Here is a 20,964-nt window from a genome sequence, read left to right on the forward strand (position 1 = left end):
CTTCTAGTTTCATTCAAGTCTCCCAATCAAAAGCTGTCAAGAGAGTAGCCCCCGCTCACCACAAGTAGAGAAAAGCCCTTGCAGCAACAAAGACCCAGCACAGTGAAAAATAAGTAAAAATTTAAAAAAGAAATAAATGAATTTCTGATGCTATAACAAAAACCGTCAAAAATAATGAGATCAGAGGAAACTTCCTGAAAGCTTGCAATACCAGTTCTAAATATTAAGTTACACTAACTCAAGTTTCTCTATTTGCATCATTTTTATCTGTTACATTATGTGCCACATCTAAAAAAAACTGGTCTCAAGAAATTATCACTGGGAAAAAAACATAAATACTACCATGAACTAAACTCAACAAAATAACCTATTTCAGATTTAGTCAGTAAATGAGGCAATCTTATACATCCATATCAGTGTGGCAACTGCTTATTCCAAACAAAAAAAACAAGATCAAGACAATAACACAGTTTACATGCTAACACGGTTTACATTTTTATCATTAAACCTATACTGAAACTATTTTCATACTGTACCCAAATTTATATGTAACAATGATATTTTAAATGAAGATTTTTACTACTCACGAGCATCAGAAATCTGATCTCTCACTATTTAAGGTAAAGAAAATACAAGGGTCTCTTACAGATGAAATATTCTTTGTCCGTTTCAGATGCTTTAACACGTCTTTAGTAAATCCTTTCTGAACAGCCCGAGAAAGTGCCGACACTTCCCAGTTACTCCGGGTCTCATCTAACAAGGGTAAACAGAAGTCACTTTTAAACACCACTCATTCTTTTAGTTAATAAACACAAGAGGAAAGACACTCTACCATACAGAGACATTAAAAATCTAATTTAAAGTATGATCAAAAATGAAATTTCTAGAACAAAAATATTAATAGTGGTTGCCTCAGTTTTAAACACCACTACCAATTAAAAGAAACAATTTCTTGGAGGGACTTCCTTGGTGGTTCAGTGGCTAGGACTCTGCACTCCCAATGCAGTGCTAAATCAGTCATATTTGAAAAACCAATAAAAATCAGGTGAAATTAGGTCAAAATATAACTTTACTACTAGATTTTATTATAGTTTTAACCCGTGTTTGATTTATTAAATAAGAGTTTCTTTACAAGACAATAAATTAGAATCTATAAGGAGTTCAAGATGTTTAAGAGTCCTTCCCCTTGAAGATTTTATAAATTTTGTTAGAATATACATGAGTAAGTAACCTATAAGTAGTTTTAATACCTCAGTTATACTTATATCCAATTATATTGAAATGAGTTGGAAAGATTAGAAAAATACCAACCAAACATATTTTGAATGCAAAATATGTAGAAATACCAACACATGTATTACATTACCATTTTAAGATACATATCAAAGCTCTTCTATACCTTACCTGATAAAGCTGAAGTTTTCAGATATCCATCAAGGCTAGGCAGAATATCCTTATAATAGGGTTGAATTACATGTTTGCAGATATAAACTGACCATTCTTCCAGGGCATTCAGGCCAGCTTCTGCCAGTGGGGCATAGCTCAGGCCCAGTTTAAAAGCCATCTGTACATGAGAATAAATGAGGTAATGAACACCAGGAACTTAGTACTGAGAGAGAATTTCTTAAACGACAAGTCTTTCCTCTGTCAGAACCATGTGGGCTGGAGAGAAGGGGCACTGAAGCCCCTTCAGGAAGGCCCGACCACGCGGGATGCTGGCGGGGGGTGGGGACGGGGGTTCTGACATGTGAGTGCAGCCAAGGCTGCCACGTTTCTCAGGGACCACAACCCCCACGAGTGATAAGCCCACCTGCAACGCGGGGACGTAGGCTCTGACATCAAGTGCGATGATGTCATGTGGAAGGGATAGGACAAAGGTCAAACAGGAGGCCAGGAGTTCATCTTTGTACTGCTTCATCTTAACTGACACCTCGGCAGGAAAGACAAGGTTAGTGCCACGCACTTGAACAAAGCCTTCAGTTCCACCATCGACTACGAGACATCTGATTTGCAAATACGAAAAATTATCACGTAGCCTTTGACATGGCCATGTTCATTTAAAAATTAAGTACTTATCTCCAGCAAAAGTTCATGTGTTGAGTACTTAATTCTCATCTAATGGAAAAGTTAAAGAATCTATGAACTCAGAGTCATCAACACTAAAATTACTGTGAGAAACCTCAAAGGACTTTGGAAGCGCAGTGACTTTCTCTGCCAGTGTTTTCAAACCCTCCATCCCCAAGTGGATTAAGCAACCCATTTCATCTTTAAATAATATAAGACTGGATAAATCTTTTGAAAGTTACCTCTTTACCGAATTTTGCAAACAAAGCAAAGCAAGAATGCTTCTCTGGATCCTCAGGAGATGGTTTCTGACTCTTTGGACCAATACCCTGTCAGATAAAACAGGCAGAGAGCTCAGGGAAGGGTAACCAGATAGTCCCATGTCCTAATCTGGCGGTTCCCACTGATCCTGGTGAGAGGACCCATTCTCATTCTGCTGAGGCCTCATGCAGAGAGAAAGACACTTCAGGCAGAGGCTCATGAGGAAGCACGTGTGAGGTGGGAGGGGGACAGCTGGCCAGGAGCCAGGGGCCCAAGTCCACTCCCCGTGCTGGTCATCTGACATGCACGCCTGTGAGCTGAGACAGCTGCTCACGACTAGAGCCCCTGGACACTGATGCGGCCACTCTCCAACCTCAGGAGCCACCAGATCCCCTGGCAGCCTGGGCACGGCTGCTGAGCCATGGCGCAGAGGCTCCGAGGACATGAGTCTGGAAAGGGCACCAGTGATGTTGCAGGTAGGTCCTGGTGCCATGCACACATCAGAACCTCTATACAGCTCACATCATCAGCCAGATGCTCGCCAGTCAGATCGGAAAATGTTTCCCATTAAACTTTTAAACAGTGCCATCCAACTGCCACTCACATCAGTTTTTCAAACTACAAATAATAAAAGTAGACTTTAAATCTGCAAGATGCTGTACAACATCATATTTTAGAATGTATTTATACACACTCATGCAATCTAAAATACACAGGAATATTCACTGTCCCTCAAAAAACACTTACCTCAAAATACTTTATTTTCTTGGCATTTCTCACAGCAAGAGAGAGCAGTTTGTAGAAACCACTAATGAGTGGCAACCGTGTAGACTGCAGAATTAACTGATATGAGAAGGAATGTACCCACGGCCCAAAAAATTCTACATGTTTCTCAGGAAGAATCTCCCTGTAAAAACAAATTTAAAGCTTAACAGAGAAATCCTCATCATATACTATTTTCACTCCGCTTTGAAATTATATGTGATTTAATCAAAATCATCATCTGTGATTCCATTATACACCATTTGCAGGTGCATCTGTACTCCTTATTTTCTCTGCTATGCTATGTTCTGTGCTCAGTCACCCACGCATGTCCAGTTCTTTGCAACCCCATGGACTGTAACCCGTCAGGCTCCTCTGTCCATGGGATTCTCCAGGCAAGAACACTGGAGTAGGTTGCCATTGCCTTCCCAGGGGATCTTCCTGACCCAAGGATCAAACCCGCGTCTCCTGCATAGACAGACAGATTCTTTACTGTCTGAACCACCAGGGAAGCCCCCTTATTGTCCTTACCTGAGGATCTTTTAAATACAATTTTTTTAAAAAGATAAATGTCAACAGCTATTAGATCTATTTTAAAATTTCATATAAGCTATTTTAGATTCTAAGTCTTACTATTTCATTTCTTATATCTGCATAAGTGGTTCTCCTATGTCACAGCAAACAATTGATAGTATCTACTCTTAAGTACAGAGAACTTAATGAATACCTGCAGAACTCCACCAGGTTGACGAAAGCGGAGAAGTCTTTGGGTTTCGCAGGATGCAGGTTAGCAGCTGGATCTGAGGTCGGGATCACCCAAACGCCAGCAGCTTTGTTTTCATCCTTAAAAATCAGTTGCACCAAACACATGGTACCGTTCAGTCGTTCAACAAATGACTCAGCAAGTGACCCACAGACATGGGTGAGGCTTTGAGCAAGGAATGCAACAGTGAGGAGGCAGAGACAGGCCCAAAGCTCACAGTCAGATAAAAATGACAGAACCCTCAGAACATGCTACATGGGAGGCAAGGAACGGGATAAGGAGGAATAAAGGTGCAAACACAGAAAGATCGTGGTGGGGGGCAAGCACAACTTCTCACAGGAGCCACAGTGCCCAGACAGATGCAGAATCTCAAAACACAGACAGTAATCAGTAGTGACAAGATTTCAAAATGAGAAACAGACGACCAGTCGCTACTGTTAGGTAAAACATAAATATAAACACGTTCAATTTGTATTTCAGACCCAGGTGAAAATGTCAAACAGGCAGGAAGGAGGGCAAGGCTGGAGACCAGACATGTCCCAGGAAACACCAACAGAGACGACAGTGATCCTGGGTGGGATGCAGGGGAGCAGAGACACAGAGACTAGGACGGGTGTTCTGCATGCAGACTGTGCCAATCATCTCAGTGAGTCCCTCTGGGCATGTCTGCTAATGAAATTACTTTAGACGTGAATAAATAAAAAGCCTGAAGAGCGACAGCCCAGCCCTCAATGGCCCTGACAACCAGCGCAAAAACTTGGCCCTGACGAGTGCAGCCAAGGCCAGGGCCCACCTTTGGACCCCTGACCACACGGCCTCAGCCATGGAAGCCAGCATGCAAACTTGATTCCAGGAACCACTGGGCTTAGAAACAAACTGCCTTAGATGACAGTCTCACATCCTGAGTGTCCTGTTACTAGGTCTCCTCAGAGTAGACAGCAGCTCCAAGCTGGCAACCTCACGCCCAGTCTGATCTTTGAGCCCAGCCAGAAAAATGGTGCAGAAACGTGGGACGGGTGGCCTTTCCCGCCCTCCCTTCTACTGTCTCCAGAGCCTGGAATCCCCGTGGCTATAAATCAGAGGAGCACCACGGTGCCCAGACCCACTGCAAAAAGCCGCCTCTACACAAAATGAGACTAGTCCCTACTGTTGCTAAGCCAAGAATCGTAGCCCTCTGAAAAACTTTTTCCAAAAAGTTGCTTTAACTTATTAAACATATAAATTACTTCTTGAACAATCTAATACAGAATATATTCTGCACATTGAGCAATTCAAATATCAAGAGAAAAGTATCAATGACACATATTAATGCTGATAAACCAATTTCCTGCCATCTTCTACAAATGTAAGATTTGCTCCTGAATACTGCAGCAAGCGGACAGAGCTGGTACAAAAATGATACAAAATTGCTACTGACAACATCTTCTAACCTCTTGTTCCCCAACATTCTGCTTTTCCAGTGTAAGGTCCAGTTTTTCAACAATCTTCAAAACTGATTTTACAAATTCATCATATAGCAAACGATTCAGACTTTGAAGGGAGAAATTCACAAAGACAAATGCTTCATCTGCTAAGAGAGAATCCTGAAAATAAAGAAAATGAATTTCAAAATGCTGCACAAAACAGTATCAGTACGAGTATTAAATCAGCATTATGACACATAAAGATGTACATGTGTAATTAGGTTTTATGGAAACATTTGTGTGAACTAGAGCAGACTTACCTCTAAGTTTTCAAGCCGTAAAATACAGACACCATTCTAATTATTAGGACAATACCATTTCAGTCTGACATGACTTACACAGTCACGTTACACCCACAAACAGTAGTGAGTGAGAAGGTTTAGGCCAATCTTGTCCAAGTATCTACCCCATTAATATGTGTGTGTGCGTGTGAGAGAGAGAGAGAGTGAGAGACAGAGAGAGAGAGAAAGATGCCTCCTTGGTGGCTCAGTGGTGAAGAATCTGCCTACCAATGCAGGGGATATCAGAGATATGGTTTCAATCCCTGATAAGATCCCCTGGAGGAAGACATGGCAACCCACTCCAGTGTTCTTGCCTGGAGGATCCCATGGACAGAAGAGACTGGTAGGTTACAGTCCATGGAGTTGCAAAGAGCTGGACACGACTGAGGGACTGAGAATATACACAAGCAGTGTGTGTATACACACATCTATACATATATACACATGTTCTGTATGTCTATACGCAAATGCACATGCATGCATGTATATACATGTGCACATGTAAATACACATGTACTCACATACACATGCATACACAGATATGTATAAATATATATCTATCCTCAGAAGGGACTGAAAAGCACTATAGTCTATTATTTCTTTCAAAGTGAAATATTCTACCATCCCAAAAACAGACCAGTTACGCTGTCTTCACTCAAACAGTCTATGGAACTTAACCTCAAAATATACGTAATATCACATGTAAGAACAAACATTTTGGGCAAAATTGATACTGTTATACTACTTTACTAATACCTTAATAAGAAAAACTCCTGAGGTTGTTCACAGGACAGGAACCGTCTACTGACCAAAACTGCTTCTCCTAGAATACCCATGCTCTGTCAGAGACTATGTGAAATGGTGACCAACCTGGCTTGGAGCAGATACTGCAGAAACCCCTGCCGGCAACGCAGGAAGCAGGAGGCATGGGTCTAATGGTGACAGAACTGTGCGCCTGTCTCCTTCATCCTATCACATCACCTTTAACAAATAGAGAGAGCACAGCTCTCCCCCCATGATAACACTGCCACATTTCTGATACCTTGTACGCGGTTTCTTAAGCTAAAATGATGACTCGGCTACAACAACTCATTAGTTTCAAATGAGTTCTATGACTTTGCTCGTCTAATTTGATTTTTTCAAGTCTCACTTTATCCTTATTTACATTACTTGAAGTACTTAAAAAAAAAAAAACACGACTGAAAATAAAGCACGCTTCTGAAATAATTAAGTCTCCAATGTGAACTATGGAAACTATAGGGGAGCCACAGTGCTTCTGTGGCTTTCAGCTGCAGTGTTTACCATCGTCTGGTCACAGCTCAGGAGGCTCCTGAACAGGTCCACATAGTCTCTGCAGGTGGGCACTCTCCACTTGCCAATCCTGACTTCCCCCAATACTCCAGGGTCCTCAGACTCGGGCTCGGCTCCCTGGTGGGAAAACAGAGAGACAGCCGCGCTGAGGAGGGACGGAGAACAGCAGCACTGCTGTACCTCCCGATGTGCATCCTCGGAGCTACCGGAGCCCCCGGCTGAAGAAGGCAGCTTGGCTGAGGAAGACAGCACATTATGAAAGCACAATAAAAAAGCTGGGAAAAGTCACCATTCTCTAGGACCAAAATAGCGATGCACAAACTAAGCTTCAAAACAATACCCAAGGTACGTGTTGTAAATAATGCACCTCCTCACACAGATCTCTCATCTCATTCTATTTTCTCTAACTGAAGTAAACTTAAGACAAGCCTCCCATTTTATACTAAGTATTTTGTCCTAGAGTTTCTTTTTTTTTCATTTATTTTTATTAGTTGGAGGCTAATTACTTTACAATATTGTAGTGGTTTTTGTCATACACTGACATGAATCAGCCATGGATTTACAAGTATTCCCCATCCCGATCCCCACTCCCTGTCCTAGAGTTTCAAGAAGAAAATATCCTTTTGTAAAAATGTAGGTACAGTAATAAGGTTATGTTTAAGGATGTCTCACACCCAGAAGTTTATTTACCTGAAAAAATAGTTAGGTTTTACATCCTACACTTATCAAAATCTAAGGCATTGCTAATAACAGAAAGGCCAATTGTTTTTTTCCCCCAAAAGAATTATCAATCATTGCAAGTAATTCACACATCTGTCTGCAATTTCAAACACCTGAATATAATATTAACATTGCATTTGAGAAAGCAGCTATTACATACTACAGAAAGTAATGGTAATTCTTTTAAGTGACAACCATCCTACTGGACAACTTCATTAAAAAAAATCTTTCAGGCAATCAAAAAGGCCACTTTTGTATATTTACAGACTAAAAGTTCCAGCAACATCTCTAACAAAAGTGACAAAAGACTAATTTTCAAAGCATAGATTCAGAATTTACCTTTTGAAGGATCACTGGCTTAGAACATATTCTGATTAAACTTTGATGCACTAAAAAGAAAATAAAAAAAATAAAAGATTACACTGAAAAATACTAAACACTCAACAAACTGACAGCCATTTGAATATAAAGTACCTCTTGTTTTTTTCTCTAAGTTTGCTAACACCTTTAGTTTTTTTTCTTTCTTTATGTTTAATTTCAAATTTTAGACTATTAAGATTCAAAAGGAAAAGATGAAAAAATTCAAAAAACTAGAGAAAAAAAGATTTTGGTTCACCAAAACATTAGCAGTTCTACAAGAGGCATCAAAGGACAAAAAAGAATTTGGCAAATGAATGTTCTTTATCTCAAACAACATGGTAAGATTCTTCATGCATCATCTCAGGAGTAAACTCCAAACTCACCCACAGCACCAATGCAACTCCAGAGGATGGGCCCCTTCTCTGCCAGGGCCAGGAACACTCGCACAATGGCCCTGCAGCACACTAGCTGCATCTTGGGGCTGTACTGGGGGAAACTGTCCATCTGCATGACCACGAGGTGTTCCAGGACCGGCGAGTGCACCTCAGGAACCTGTGGGGACGAAAGCACACACGGGTCAGGGCTGGAACAACAGGCAAAGCAGACAGGGGGGCGGGGAGGGGATCCATGAAGAAGCGGCTTGTTACCTAAGGGACTAATTCATCGCTGGGACTGCCTGTACACACCGGAGTAAAATTGTCTGCATGACATGTTAGCTACGATTCTCTCTCAAGCAGTAATCCTAATCTTTTAGAAATTTGAAAAGAGTAACAGATAGCTTTTCTGCTTTGGGAACAAAACATCATGTTTCATGACAAAAACTAAACCGAAAAACTGTACGAGGTACTAGTTAAAGAGGTCACCTTGGTCATACTGGTGCCTGAACTGACTGTATGTAACTCCCACTGCATCAAAGCAGCTGAAGACCTGGGCTAAACTTGTCAAGCCCATGCTCGGCGGACGGCCCCCTCACTCACAGCATCGAGGTGCAGCAGGACACTGGCCACGGACTGCAGGAAGCTGGGCAGCTGGTACACGTGGTCCTCGGCAGCGTCCGCCTCCGCGAGGAACAGCTGCCGGCACCGCTGGATGAGCTCCACAAACATCAAGTCCACATCTCGTGCATTGACCGCCTTGCACGGCTGGAGGGAGGCAAAACCAGTCTCCATCAACCTTACCCACCTCAGGGTGATGGCACCTAAGGTGTCTTGTTAGGCCATGTTATTATAACTGAATGTTAACAAGCTTCTCAGCGGAGAAGAAATACAGATATAAAATGCATTGTATGTTGGAAAGACGCTTTCTGAAAAACCTGTCAATACATGCTAAACAGTTACTAACACAAAAAACACCTACTGACTGTCACCTGTGTTTCTGGCAGGGGGCAGGTGGCAGATAATTGGGTGCCGTCCCTCAGAGGCCCGAAGCCCGGAGGAGGGACAGGCCCAAACCCCCCAGAGCACAGCAGCAGCACCTACAGCCACACCCTCCTAACTCGGAGACAGTCCAGCCGCACACGTCCCAGAGGCTCCTCAGACGTCGGCCCCAGTCCCGCCTTCTCATGGGCCTGGCCCAGCGCCTGTTTCGCGTCCTCTCCCTTGTTTCACCATACTCTGTCTACACCAGCTCACTACAGTGAACAGGTCCTGGCTGCGAGACCTCAGGGTCTGAGGATACAAAGTCCGTGCTCTCAGTCACCTCTGAGCCTCCTCACACCCACTTCCTCTGCCCATTTCCTCATATAAATGAGCCACAGAAACATGTGGAGATGAAGACTTTAAGGAGAAAGGAGTGTTGGGAAGAAGCAAATGAGGAGGCATCAGGATGGAGGAGTGAGCAGAGGGCCGGAAGAGATGCTCCATCCCAACAACAGGGGAGTAGCCCTGATGGGGATCTGTACAGAGAAACAGCAAGAGACGCTCTCCGCCAGTGGGAGCCATAGACCCCTCCAGGAGGATGCGACCACGCCGACCCCCAGCGTCCCCAGCAGACCTCACCCAGGCACAGGGGCTCGGGCCAGAGTGCCAGGTGTCACTGCCCGGCTCCACCTCATCAGCAATGGGTGGCCGGGCGTGGCCAGGAGAACATGGTGTTCCTCGTCTCCAGGCTACAGCCATGTCTCAGTTCTGTCAACTGCTGGCTGAACCCTTACACAGGTCCCCTAACTCCTCTGGGCCTCAGTTTCCGCATCTGTAAAGTGGAATAATATTCCTAAAAGCTTATAGGAGAGTTATGAATATTTGAGATAATACACAGGAAGCACTGAAAAAACACATCAACAACAAAACAAATCAGAACAATATTTTAAAACATGTGAGATGCTATTAAAAATATACTGAAGTATATCCCTTTAAACATTCAAATGAAACTAAGAGGGGTCAATAAGTGAGACATACCCCTGCAAAGAGCCCATATCCGCGGATGGCAATGGACAGGTCCTTGCTGTTGGCATCCACGTTCCTGATGATGCTGTAGAACTGCTCCATGAAGAAGCGCAGCGTGCCCCTGTGCGCCTCGGCATCGCGTGCCACCAACAAGGAAACCTGCATCGCACAATGTTTGCTTTAGAGGCATCCATCCAAACGTGAAAAGGCTAGAACAGCCAAATGGGACAACATCGGTGGGCTACTACAGGTCCACAGCTGCTATTACTTGTAAAGAACCATCTGTTCAATTCACTTTGTCTCCATTAGGTTCAGAAATGTACTTCCTTAAGCAAGCCTTTATTACATGTGATGCATTTTTCCTACAGAAAGAGACTGAGAGACCAGGTAGACACAGGAAGACATATGCACAAAACAGGCTGCAGACAAAAGCTCCCCAATGAAGCAGAAAGCATCCTCAGACTCATCTTTGACTCAAGCTGACACAGAGCTAGGCAGTCCCAGCTGCTGGGGAGCTCAGAATCACCCACAGACAGGACCCCCAGGAAGGAACACAGAGACGGTTCAGAACTAACAACTAGGGGGAAAAAAAAGGGCGTCTCATTTCTCAAAACAAAAAGCTACAATAATTACATGAGCCAAAGCAAGTACTCTGAGAAGCAAGCAGATGACGATGCACCATACACGGTGACACCTGCCAGAACTCGAGACCAGCAAGGGCATCAGGAAGCACTTGCAACCTGCCCACGACCATCTGAGACAAGGATGGGAAGTAGCCAGACAATCACCAGAGGGAGAAGGAAGACATGCATTCACATTGCCGACCTGCAGCCCCCACCCAGACCCGTAAGAAGGCCCCAGGTCTCAGCACCCGGAGACGGCAGGCCACCTGCAGGCTCCCTGCACCCACACCCAACCTGGATGGAAACACTCTCGGGCAGGAGGGCTCGCCTCGGCCAAGAAGCCACAGAGACACAAGCATCCTGTCTAACAGGACAGCAGACCCCGCTCCCTCTCCCCTCCCTGCTCCCACCCTGACCCAGCCACCACCTCCAGGGAGCCCTGACCCCCAGCCCTCCCTACTCCCAGCCTTCCTTCACCCCTTCCTACTCCCATCCTGACCCAGGCACCACCCTTAGGGACCCCTGACCTCCAGCCCTCCCTCCCTCCTTCCTACTCCCATCCCGACCCAGGCACCACGCCTAGGGAGCCCTGACCTCCAGCCTTCCCTCTGTCCCACCTCCTCACTCTCTTGTCCAGCCTTGGCTCTAAGGACCTGATCAGACTTGATGTCTTCAAGCTTTCTTTTCTCCAAACCTGCCGCCACTCCTGTGGTGGAGGGATAACCAACTTTTCTCTTTAAAGCTTTTCTCAGAAGCTAATGGACCAACTTGTATTTTTTTTTCAAATGTTCATGCACAAGACTGGAATTTATGTCTTTGCATAGAGTTTTACATAGTACCTGTTTCAGAAAAGACTCCAGAGCTGAGTGTGCAGCTTTCTTCAATTCCACATTCATGTGGCTGCACCACTTCGACAGGACTTCAAATAAAGAAGCGTAGTTGTCCAGAAGGCAGGTGCTAAACTGAGATGCATGCAGGGTGAATAAGGACAGGCCAGCTGCAAACACAGAACACACTGTATTTAAAACAGGATGACAAAGGGCAGGACAAAGAACTAAGAAAGCTTCAGGCACACATCAAACCAAAACTGTGCTCACGAAGCCCCTGAGTCCTTACTTCAGGGGCCCGGGGTCCCCTCACATCTGACGCCTCCATCCTCCATTTGAATCAAGAGGCCCACAATCCAGCCAGTGACCCCCAAAACAAATCACCAGTCCAGGTTTGATGCATGAGACAGGGCGCTCAGCGCCGGTGCACTGGGATGACCCAGAGGGGTGGGATGGGGAGGGAGGTGGGAAGGGGGTTCAGGACGGGGGACACATGTACACCCACGGCTGATTCATGTCAATGTGTGGCAAAACCACTACAATATTGTAAAGTAATTAGCAATTAAAATAAATTAATTAAAAAAAAAAGAGAAGTAGGATCAGGATTTATTTAAATAAAGACAGAATCAAACAATCTGAATTGCTCTACAGTGATTTCCTCTGAAATGGTGTAATCTTGATGTGACCATCTCAAACAGCACAAGAGCTGCCATCAGTGACCACGTGGGAGCATCACAGGGGTCACAGCACCACCTTCACTCACAGTTTAAGCAAACATTCGCTCAGGCACCAACCTAATAGCCTCCTTAAATGCAGAATCTTACCCAGAGGCACGGCGTATCTCTTCAGATCAATCTATTAAAAGAAAAAAAACTACCATCAGTGTTTGGCAATTACAAGGCTCAGTTGTGAAAGAATTAGAATACTGAATCCTACCTGAGGACGGATTGCCTTTAATGCAAAATCAAAAATCTCTCTTGAAGTCTGGGGATCTGAGGAAAGAAAGAAAGCAGCCGCTGTCACAGATCATAAGGTGTGTCTGGCAAACCTCATGAGACTCTCATGACCCACCGCTCTGCTGGAGACAGCAGGACCTCTACTTCCATTAACGAATGTGCCAGTACCCAGTACTACTACCCGAAGTCACATAATCACAACATGACCAAAAACTGAATTTTAGCCTCAGACTAAGGCTGAAGTCCCAGTCCTGCCATGCACTGGTTACGTTAGTTTCCTGCTACCACTATAACCAATTATCACAAACTTTGAGCCTTAAAACAACACAAACTCACTACCGCACAGTTCTGGAGGTGAGCAATCTGGAACCAACATCACAGACACAAGCAGAAAACCCAGAGAATGACCTGAAGACAGCAGGACAGACCTTCCACAACTGGAGACAGAAGGAGTGGCCCCTGGAGGAGGGTGGTGCTATCAGGCCCACCCCCAGCACTGGGACCCCAGGGTCTGGACTCCACCTCAGCTCCCCAGCTGGAGACCCTGCACCCAGAAGACGAGGTGCAGGGTCTGACTCTCCATCTAAGCCTGCAGCACCACTCACCCCACCCAGTTTCATCTGCAGACCCGACACAGCTGGTGTTCCTCCAAGCTGCACCCCCACCAGCCCTTATGCGGGCCCCTGGCCGATACCAGGACCCCTCCAAAGTGACCCCTGCCTTGCCAACACCTCAGCCAGCACCAGCATCCCCAAAGTGGCTCCTGCCCCCAGGCTGCCCCCACACACCAGAGCACCAGCCACAGCAGTAACCAGGCCTTAGAAACCACAGCACAGTGGCCCCCAGGAGGCCAGGCTGGCCCACCTGCCACAGGGGATGCTCCTGGAGTGCCCAGCTCCAGGGCAGTCCAGGGGAGGCGGGGAGCTGCACTCTTAGACCCCACAGGACACCTTCTACACAAAGACCAAGAAACGTAGCTGAACTACCAAACACAAACAGATAGAGAATTAGGCAGGATGAGGGGCCAAAGGTCATGTTACAAGAAAGAACAAGACAAAACCTCAGAAAAAGAACTGAGCAAAACAGAGGTAAGTAACTTCCCAGAAAAAAATTTCAAAGCAATGGGCATAAAAATGCTCAATGAACTCAGGAGAAGAATAGAAGAACACAGTAAGAACGTCAACAAAGAACTAAAAATCATATGACCATCTCAATAGATCAAGAAAAAAGTTTCTGACAAAACTGAAATCCATTTATGATAACAACTTTTAATGAGGTGGGTAAAGAAGGAACATACTTCAACACAGTAAAGGTCGTACATGACAAACCCACAGCCAATGTCATACTCAATGCTGAGAAGCTGAAAGCATTTCTTTTGAGATCAGGAACAACACAAGGATGACCACTCTCACTACTTTTATTCAACCTAGTATTGGAAGTCCTAGTCAGAGCAGTCAGACAAGAAATAAAAGGAATCCAAAGTGGAAAGGAAGAAGTAAAACTGTCACTGTTTGCAGATGACACACTATATATAGAAAATCCTAAAGACTGCATGCACCAAAAAACAATTAGAATAAATGAATTCAGTAAAGCTGTAGAATATAAAATTAATATAAAGAAATCTATGGTGTCCCTATACATTAATAATAAACTATCAAAAAGAAAAATTGAACAAACAATCCTATTCATAGTCATATCTAAAAGAATAAAATACTTTGGAATAAGTTAAACCAAGAAGGTAAAAGATCTATACCCTGAAGACTCTAAGACATTAATGAAAGAAACTGAAGACAATACAAATAAATGGAAAAGTATAATGTGCTCACAGATAGAGAACTAATTTTGAGAAAATGTCCACACTCCTCAAAGCAGTTGACAGATTTAATGCAATCCCTATCAAAGTATCCATGGCATTTTTCACAGAACTGGAAAAGATAAACAAAAAATTTGAATGGAAACACAAATGACTCTAAATAGTCAAAACAGTCTCTGAGAAAGAAGAGCAAAGCTGGAGGCATTGTGTGCCCTGATTTCAAACTACACTGCAAAGCTACAGTAATCAAAACGGTATGGTTCTGAAACAAAAAACAGAAACACAGATCAAAGAAATAGAATAGAAGCCCAGAAAAATACCCACACACATATGATTAATTAACCTATGACAAAGGAGGCAAGAATATACAATGGAGAAAAGATAGCCTCTTCAATAAATAGTGGTGGGAAAACTGGACAGCTACATGCAAAAGAATGAAGCTTGACCCTTTTCTTATACCACATACAAAAATAAACTCAATGGATTAAAGACCTAAACCTATAATCTGAAACCACAAAACTCCTAGAAGAAACACACACAGTACTCTTTGACATCAGTCTTAGTAATACTTTTTTTGATCTGTTACCTCATGCATGCATGAATGTGTGCTCAGTCGTGTCTGACTCTTTTGCAATCCCATGAGCTATAGCCTGCCAGGCTCCTCGGTCCATGGGATTACCCAGGCAAGAACACTGGAGTGGGTTGCCATTTCTACTCCAGGGGATCTTCCTAACCCATGGATCGAACCTGTTATCTCTTGCATTTCCCACACTGGCAGGCAGATTCTTTACCACTGGCACCCCCTGGTAGTTACCTCACGAGAGGATGACAAAAGCAAAAACATGCAGGACTACATCAAGCTATAAGGCTTCTGCATGGGGAAGGAAACCACCAACAAAACAGAAAAGCAGTCTGATGAATGAGAGAAGATATTTGTAAATGATAGGGCTAATAAGGGGTTAACATCCAAAGTGCACACTGAACTCAACATAAAAAAAACTCAGTAAAAAAGTGAGCAGACTGTGACAACAAAGAGGTGTGGGGTGGGGTGAGAAGTGGGAGGGAAGTTCAAGAGGTAGAGGACATACATACACCGATGGCTAATTCATGCTGATGTTTGGCAGAAACCAACACAACAGTGTAAAGCAATAATCCTCCGATTAAACATAAATACATTTAAACAGAAAAAATATCAAAATAAAAAATGAGAAGAGGATCTAAATAGACATTTTCCCAAAGACACAAAGATGGCCAACAGGCACAAGATGCTCAACATCATTAACCAGGGGAATGCAAATCAAAACCACAAGATCTCACCTCACACCTGTCAGAGTGGCTGTCATCAAAAAGACAACAAATAAAGAGTATTGATGAGGATGTGGAGAAAAGGGAACCTCATGCACTGCTGAAGGGAATGAAAACTCGTGCAGCCACTGTGGAAAACTGAGTGGAGGTTCCTCAAAAAACTAAAACTACCACATGATCCAGCTTCTACTTCTGGGTACTTATCCAAAGAAAACGAAAAGAGTAATTAGAAAAGATATATGCACTCCAGTATTCAGAACAGCATTATTTACAGCGGCCAAAACATGGAAGCAACCTTTAAGTGCCCATCGACCAAAGAATGGATAAAGAAAATGTGGTGAATACGCAGGTACATGTATTTGTAGGAATACTATTCCTCCACAAGAGAGAATGAAGTCTTGCCATCTGCTGCTACACAGATGGACCTGGGGGCATTATGCTAAGTGAAGCAGAGTCACGGAAAGACAAGTAACCCGTGATCTCACCTAAATGTGGAATCTAAAAGAACAAAGAAACACAGAAAAACAGAAACAGACATGGACAGCAAACTGCTTGTCACCAGAGTGGGGAGCATGAGGGGCAGCGGTGACGACAAGGACGTGACACAGTTTGGGGAGTGCAGTCAGCACTGTCATAACAACCTTGGTGACAGACACTGAGACTTGCTCCGGTCATTTCCTAAGGTGTTTCATCGTCAGGTCACTACGCTGTACACCCGAAGTAACACAATACTGGACTGCAGTTACGCTTCAATTAAAAAACGAAATAGGGAATGTCCTGGCTTAGAACTTGGTACGTACACCCACGAAGTCCAAGTTCGATTCCTGGTCAGGGAACTAAGATCCCACAAGCTGCAAAGAACGGCCAGAAAAAGAAATGAATAAATCATTAAAATAACACAAAGGAAGCAGTCACCAGGGTGTGCTCCTTAGGGGCTTGAGGGCCACCTTCAGTTTCTAGAGGCTGCTCGCCCTCCTTGCCTTGGGGCCCCAGCTCCATCCTCACAGCCAGCTTCTCCTGTCACAGCACCCTGACCCTGACCCTCGTCCACAGTCAAGTGCCCGTGTGATCACACTGGGTTCACCTGGACAGCCTCGTCTCAACATCCTGTCCACAACCTGACTCCCCTCTGCCACGGACCTAACAGTCGAGGGGCTGGGATCAGCATGGCACATCTTTGGAAGCCATTATTCTGCCCACCTCGGTCCAGTGTTCTAATCTGGGAAACAAACATATTATCACCTGCTTTAGTGAGTTGTTACAGGATTTCCCTTGCAACATGAATAGGATAATCCTTAGCACATGGTTAATGAGCAATAAGTGCTATTATTTTTCCTGTTCACCAAATGTCAATTAACACGCCAAGCGAAGACAAACAGAAATAAGCAACGTCACCTGCCACCAAGGTCAAGTGACAAAATAGACTGCCTAGGAGATGAAAAACATGTCGCAGAAGTGCTGTAACAGAGAGGACTACAGAAGCCCAAGGAAGCGGCTCACACGGGGAAGCACAGAGGCTTTGGAAAACAGGAGATCCCTGAGCAGGAAGCTGAGAGGGCGGGATGCTCCATGGACAGGGAGCCGGAGAGAGGAGACCAAGGAGGGGAAGCAGGAGCAGCTGGGCCAGCTTCCCTACTCAGAGGCAGCAAAGACTGGGAACACCCGGTTGAAACGTTAGAAACTGCTGCTTCCTCAGGTTGAAATGATCAGATCTGGCAATTCCTTAAGTTGCAATTCAACAAAAGCAAGCACATTTGCAGGAGGTAGAAAAATCTGGCAATTATCTGAACAAAAATGGTAAGGAACAGCAAACAAGTTCTTCTTTTAAAGAATTTTCTGAAATTAAAAAGTTTTATTTGTCCTTTAAAAAGAAATGAATTCATTATAATGCTCTCATAGCTAGATTATCCTCTTAGCTTAAATTTAAGATACTATAGAAGAACACTACTGACAGTTACAAAGAAAATTGTAATAAACAGAGTTTAAAACCAACAGACAAGGATCTGCAGCCCAAGAATTACAAAATAGTAATGAAAGAAATCAAAGAGGACCCAACTCAACTAAACGAAGAGATGCACTGTGCTCATGGGCTGGAAAACTCAACGTGATTAAGGTATCAACTGATCCACAGGTTTAGCACAAACACCACAAATATCCAAGCAAGACTTGTCGTCGACACAGACCAATTTGTTCTAAGATTGATATGGAAAGGCACAGACCTTATAATACCCAAATGATTTTTAAAAAATAAAATGTGAGAATTACAGTGGACATTTAAAGCTTCACTATATAATTATATCATAAAGACTGTGTGGTGTGGGCAGGGGAACAGAGAATCAGGATCCACCCCCCCCACCAAGTGATGAGCCAATCAGCTAATGCCCAACTGGCTTTCTACAAAGACACAATGATTCAGTGATTTGGTGATGATTTCATGCATGTGGCACGAAAATCACAGGCAACCAAAGAAAAAATAAACTGAACTCCATCAAAATGAAGAACCTTTGCACATCAAATGGCACAATCAACAGAGTGAAAAGACAACCCATGGAATGGGAGAAAATATTTGCAAATTATGATTCCATAAGAAACCGATATGCAGAATACGTAAATAACTCATACAACTCAGAACAAAATGTCAAATGATCTGATTTTTCAAATGCGCAGAGAACCTGAATAGACATTTCAACCAAGAAGACACCCAAGTAGGCAAGAGGCACTTGTGAAAACATTCAACACCAAGAGCTATGGGGGAGATGCAGGGAGAAACCACCCCACACTCACTAGGAAGGCTACGATCAAACAACAGGAAACAAGTACTCTGAGGACGTGAAGAGACTGTGCCCTGATGGTGGGAATGGGAATTAGTGCAGCCCCTGGAAAGTACAGAACCACCACGTGGGCCCGCAAGCCCACTTCTGGGGATGCCTGAAGGGAACGCGGGGACTCCAGGTGTTCACACACCCATTTCCATCAGCATCAGTCACAACAGTCAAAAAAGCAGAAGCAACCCAAGTACTCACTGATGGCCCAATGGATATATGTGTACTATATTCATATAGTTACAACAGGGGTGAACCTTGAAGACCTTATGCACAGTGAAATAAGGCAGCCACAAAGTTACCTGCTATGAGTCTATTTACATAAACTTGAAAGGACAAAGTTCAAGGTGGGAGACTGAGCAGTGGCTGTGAGGGGAGGGGAGGGGGACATGCCCAGGCATCCTTCCTGGGCAGATATCATGCCTGCGCAGACACGCGGCAGGCTGCCAGGGTCTCAACTGTCATGGGCACACACTAGCCCACATGCGATAAAGTGGCACAGAACTAAATCCAACACCCAAATGTGTGCATGGGAAGCACGTCCAACAGCAAGACCCAAGGTTCATCAGGCTGCACTACGTCATGACAGGCGTCACCGGGAGGTGCCAGGTGAAGGACACACGTGGATCTCTGCATTGCCTCTCACGACTGCATGTGAATCCACAACTGGTATAAAATTCAAAAATCACACAGGAATTCATTTCAGACTAGTAGTTCTTAAAGAAAGAAACTCAAGTGTCGTCAAGCAATACCTTCCTCCATGGATTTGGTGAAGTTACACATAAGTGACGCCAGTCCCTTCAGACACCCTGCCAGCACCGCAAGTTTGGGTTCCCTCACTGTCGATGTCATCTGAAAGGACAGTTTAACAAGGTACCATAAAAAGAGAAAAGCCCACCAGATACAAGGAAGCAGAAAAGAAGCTCATAAAGTTTATCATACCTGGGTCTTAAGTTCACCCAGAAAAGCCCGAAAGAGTTTATCCGAATTGTTTATCATCTCGGTAGGATGAACTTCACCTAATACTCCTAGGAGCTCATATACTTTTTCTAAAACTGAAAAATAAATTTTAGACAAATTAAGGCCTGAAAATTAAATAAATTAAGCACAAATGCGCAAATAAGGAGAGGATTTTACTTCAAAATAATTTAACAATAAGCCACACAAACTATCTAGTTTTATGTATTGAATCTTTCCTCATATGTTTTATGTGAATTTATTATTATAAGCTAAATTACATTTGACATGTGAGTTTTCTATCTGAAGAAATCATTTTGTATAGATTAAAAATTTTTATAAGCATATTTAACACATAATTTCTGTTTCCATTTTGGTTTCTTCTCAGCAAAAAGAATTCATCTGTATTAAATGGAGAGGAAATCCAAAAAAAGAGAACTGATTCATTTTTTTGTGCAATAGAAACTAATACAATGTTGTAAAGCAACTATGCTCCAATAAAAGTTTAAAAAAAAAAGTGCATCTGTAAAACATAAATACCTTGGCAGAAAAAAATCCAAGTTTTACACTAAAAACTTTTTAAATTTGTTAAAACATTTTAAAATCACATTTAAATTCATCTTACCTGTATCTGGTATTTTTGCTTTCAATGCAAGTTCTCCATAGAATTTGGTAAATAACTCTCCAACTCTTAATTCATCCATGAGTCTAGAACTCCTCAAAGTCTGAAGTAACTGAGAGAACATGAGTTAGCAGAGTCTAGGAGGAAGCAACGGAAGGCTTCCATCTATTGCACCTGTTCACACACAGCCATGGTCTCCAGGCACTCATGCTCGGCGTCAAGCTAGGTTATGTGGGATGAGGGGCTGAGGTGAGTGGTGGAAAAACAGGGGAGGCCAAGTGGAAAGGGATGTAGACTTAATTTCACCTTCCCAAGAAAATTATCCTATGACTAGACCCATTCCCTCAGAGGCACTTAAGGACCAACAAGACCCAAAGAAATTCTACAACAGAGATGCAAAAAAAAGACATGCATCTAAGCAGAGACCCAGGTAAGGGTGAGCCCAACGACCACATACACACAACACACAGACCCTTCGAAGTGTAAGTGTAAGGTTTCAAGAAAACATTCAAGGACACAACGAGGTGAATCTGGGCAAGTCTCAGCAGTGATACGTTTTCAGAGTAAGGGCTTCCCTTATAGCTCAGTTGGTAAAGAATCTGCCTGCAATGCGGGAGACCCGGGTTCGATCCCTGGGTTGGGAAGATCATCTGAAGAAGGAAAGACTACC

At 43.6% G+C, this 20,964-nt stretch overlaps 1 protein-coding gene across 1 annotated transcript in view; it reads right to left on the reverse strand.

Moving 5' to 3' along the window:
- The window catches only part of PRKDC (protein kinase, DNA-activated, catalytic subunit), a 127,281-nt gene that overhangs the window by 103,472 nt on the left and 2,845 nt on the right, over positions 1-20,964 (reverse strand). The window contains exons 5-22 of the mRNA XM_061123285.1: positions 20,298-20,406; positions 19,658-19,770; positions 19,468-19,567; positions 12,756-12,811; positions 12,644-12,674; positions 11,832-11,989; positions 10,382-10,528; positions 8,963-9,127; positions 8,369-8,537; positions 7,965-8,014; positions 6,897-7,022; positions 5,281-5,433; positions 3,815-3,930; positions 3,073-3,232; positions 2,307-2,393; positions 1,811-1,930; positions 1,405-1,564; positions 647-753 (exon numbers count right to left, since the gene is read on the reverse strand). Coding sequence (XP_060979268.1) covers positions 647-753; positions 1,405-1,564; positions 1,811-1,930; positions 2,307-2,393; positions 3,073-3,232; positions 3,815-3,930; positions 5,281-5,433; positions 6,897-7,022; positions 7,965-8,014; positions 8,369-8,537; positions 8,963-9,127; positions 10,382-10,528; positions 11,832-11,989; positions 12,644-12,674; positions 12,756-12,811; positions 19,468-19,567; positions 19,658-19,770; positions 20,298-20,406 — 2,127 coding nt within the window. The remainder of the gene's footprint in view (positions 1-646; positions 754-1,404; positions 1,565-1,810; positions 1,931-2,306; positions 2,394-3,072; positions 3,233-3,814; positions 3,931-5,280; positions 5,434-6,896; positions 7,023-7,964; positions 8,015-8,368; positions 8,538-8,962; positions 9,128-10,381; positions 10,529-11,831; positions 11,990-12,643; positions 12,675-12,755; positions 12,812-19,467; positions 19,568-19,657; positions 19,771-20,297; positions 20,407-20,964) is intronic.

This window comes from Dama dama, chromosome 21 (genome assembly GCF_033118175.1).
Source record: "Dama dama isolate Ldn47 chromosome 21, ASM3311817v1, whole genome shotgun sequence".
NCBI lineage: Eukaryota > Metazoa > Chordata > Mammalia > Artiodactyla > Cervidae > Dama > Dama dama.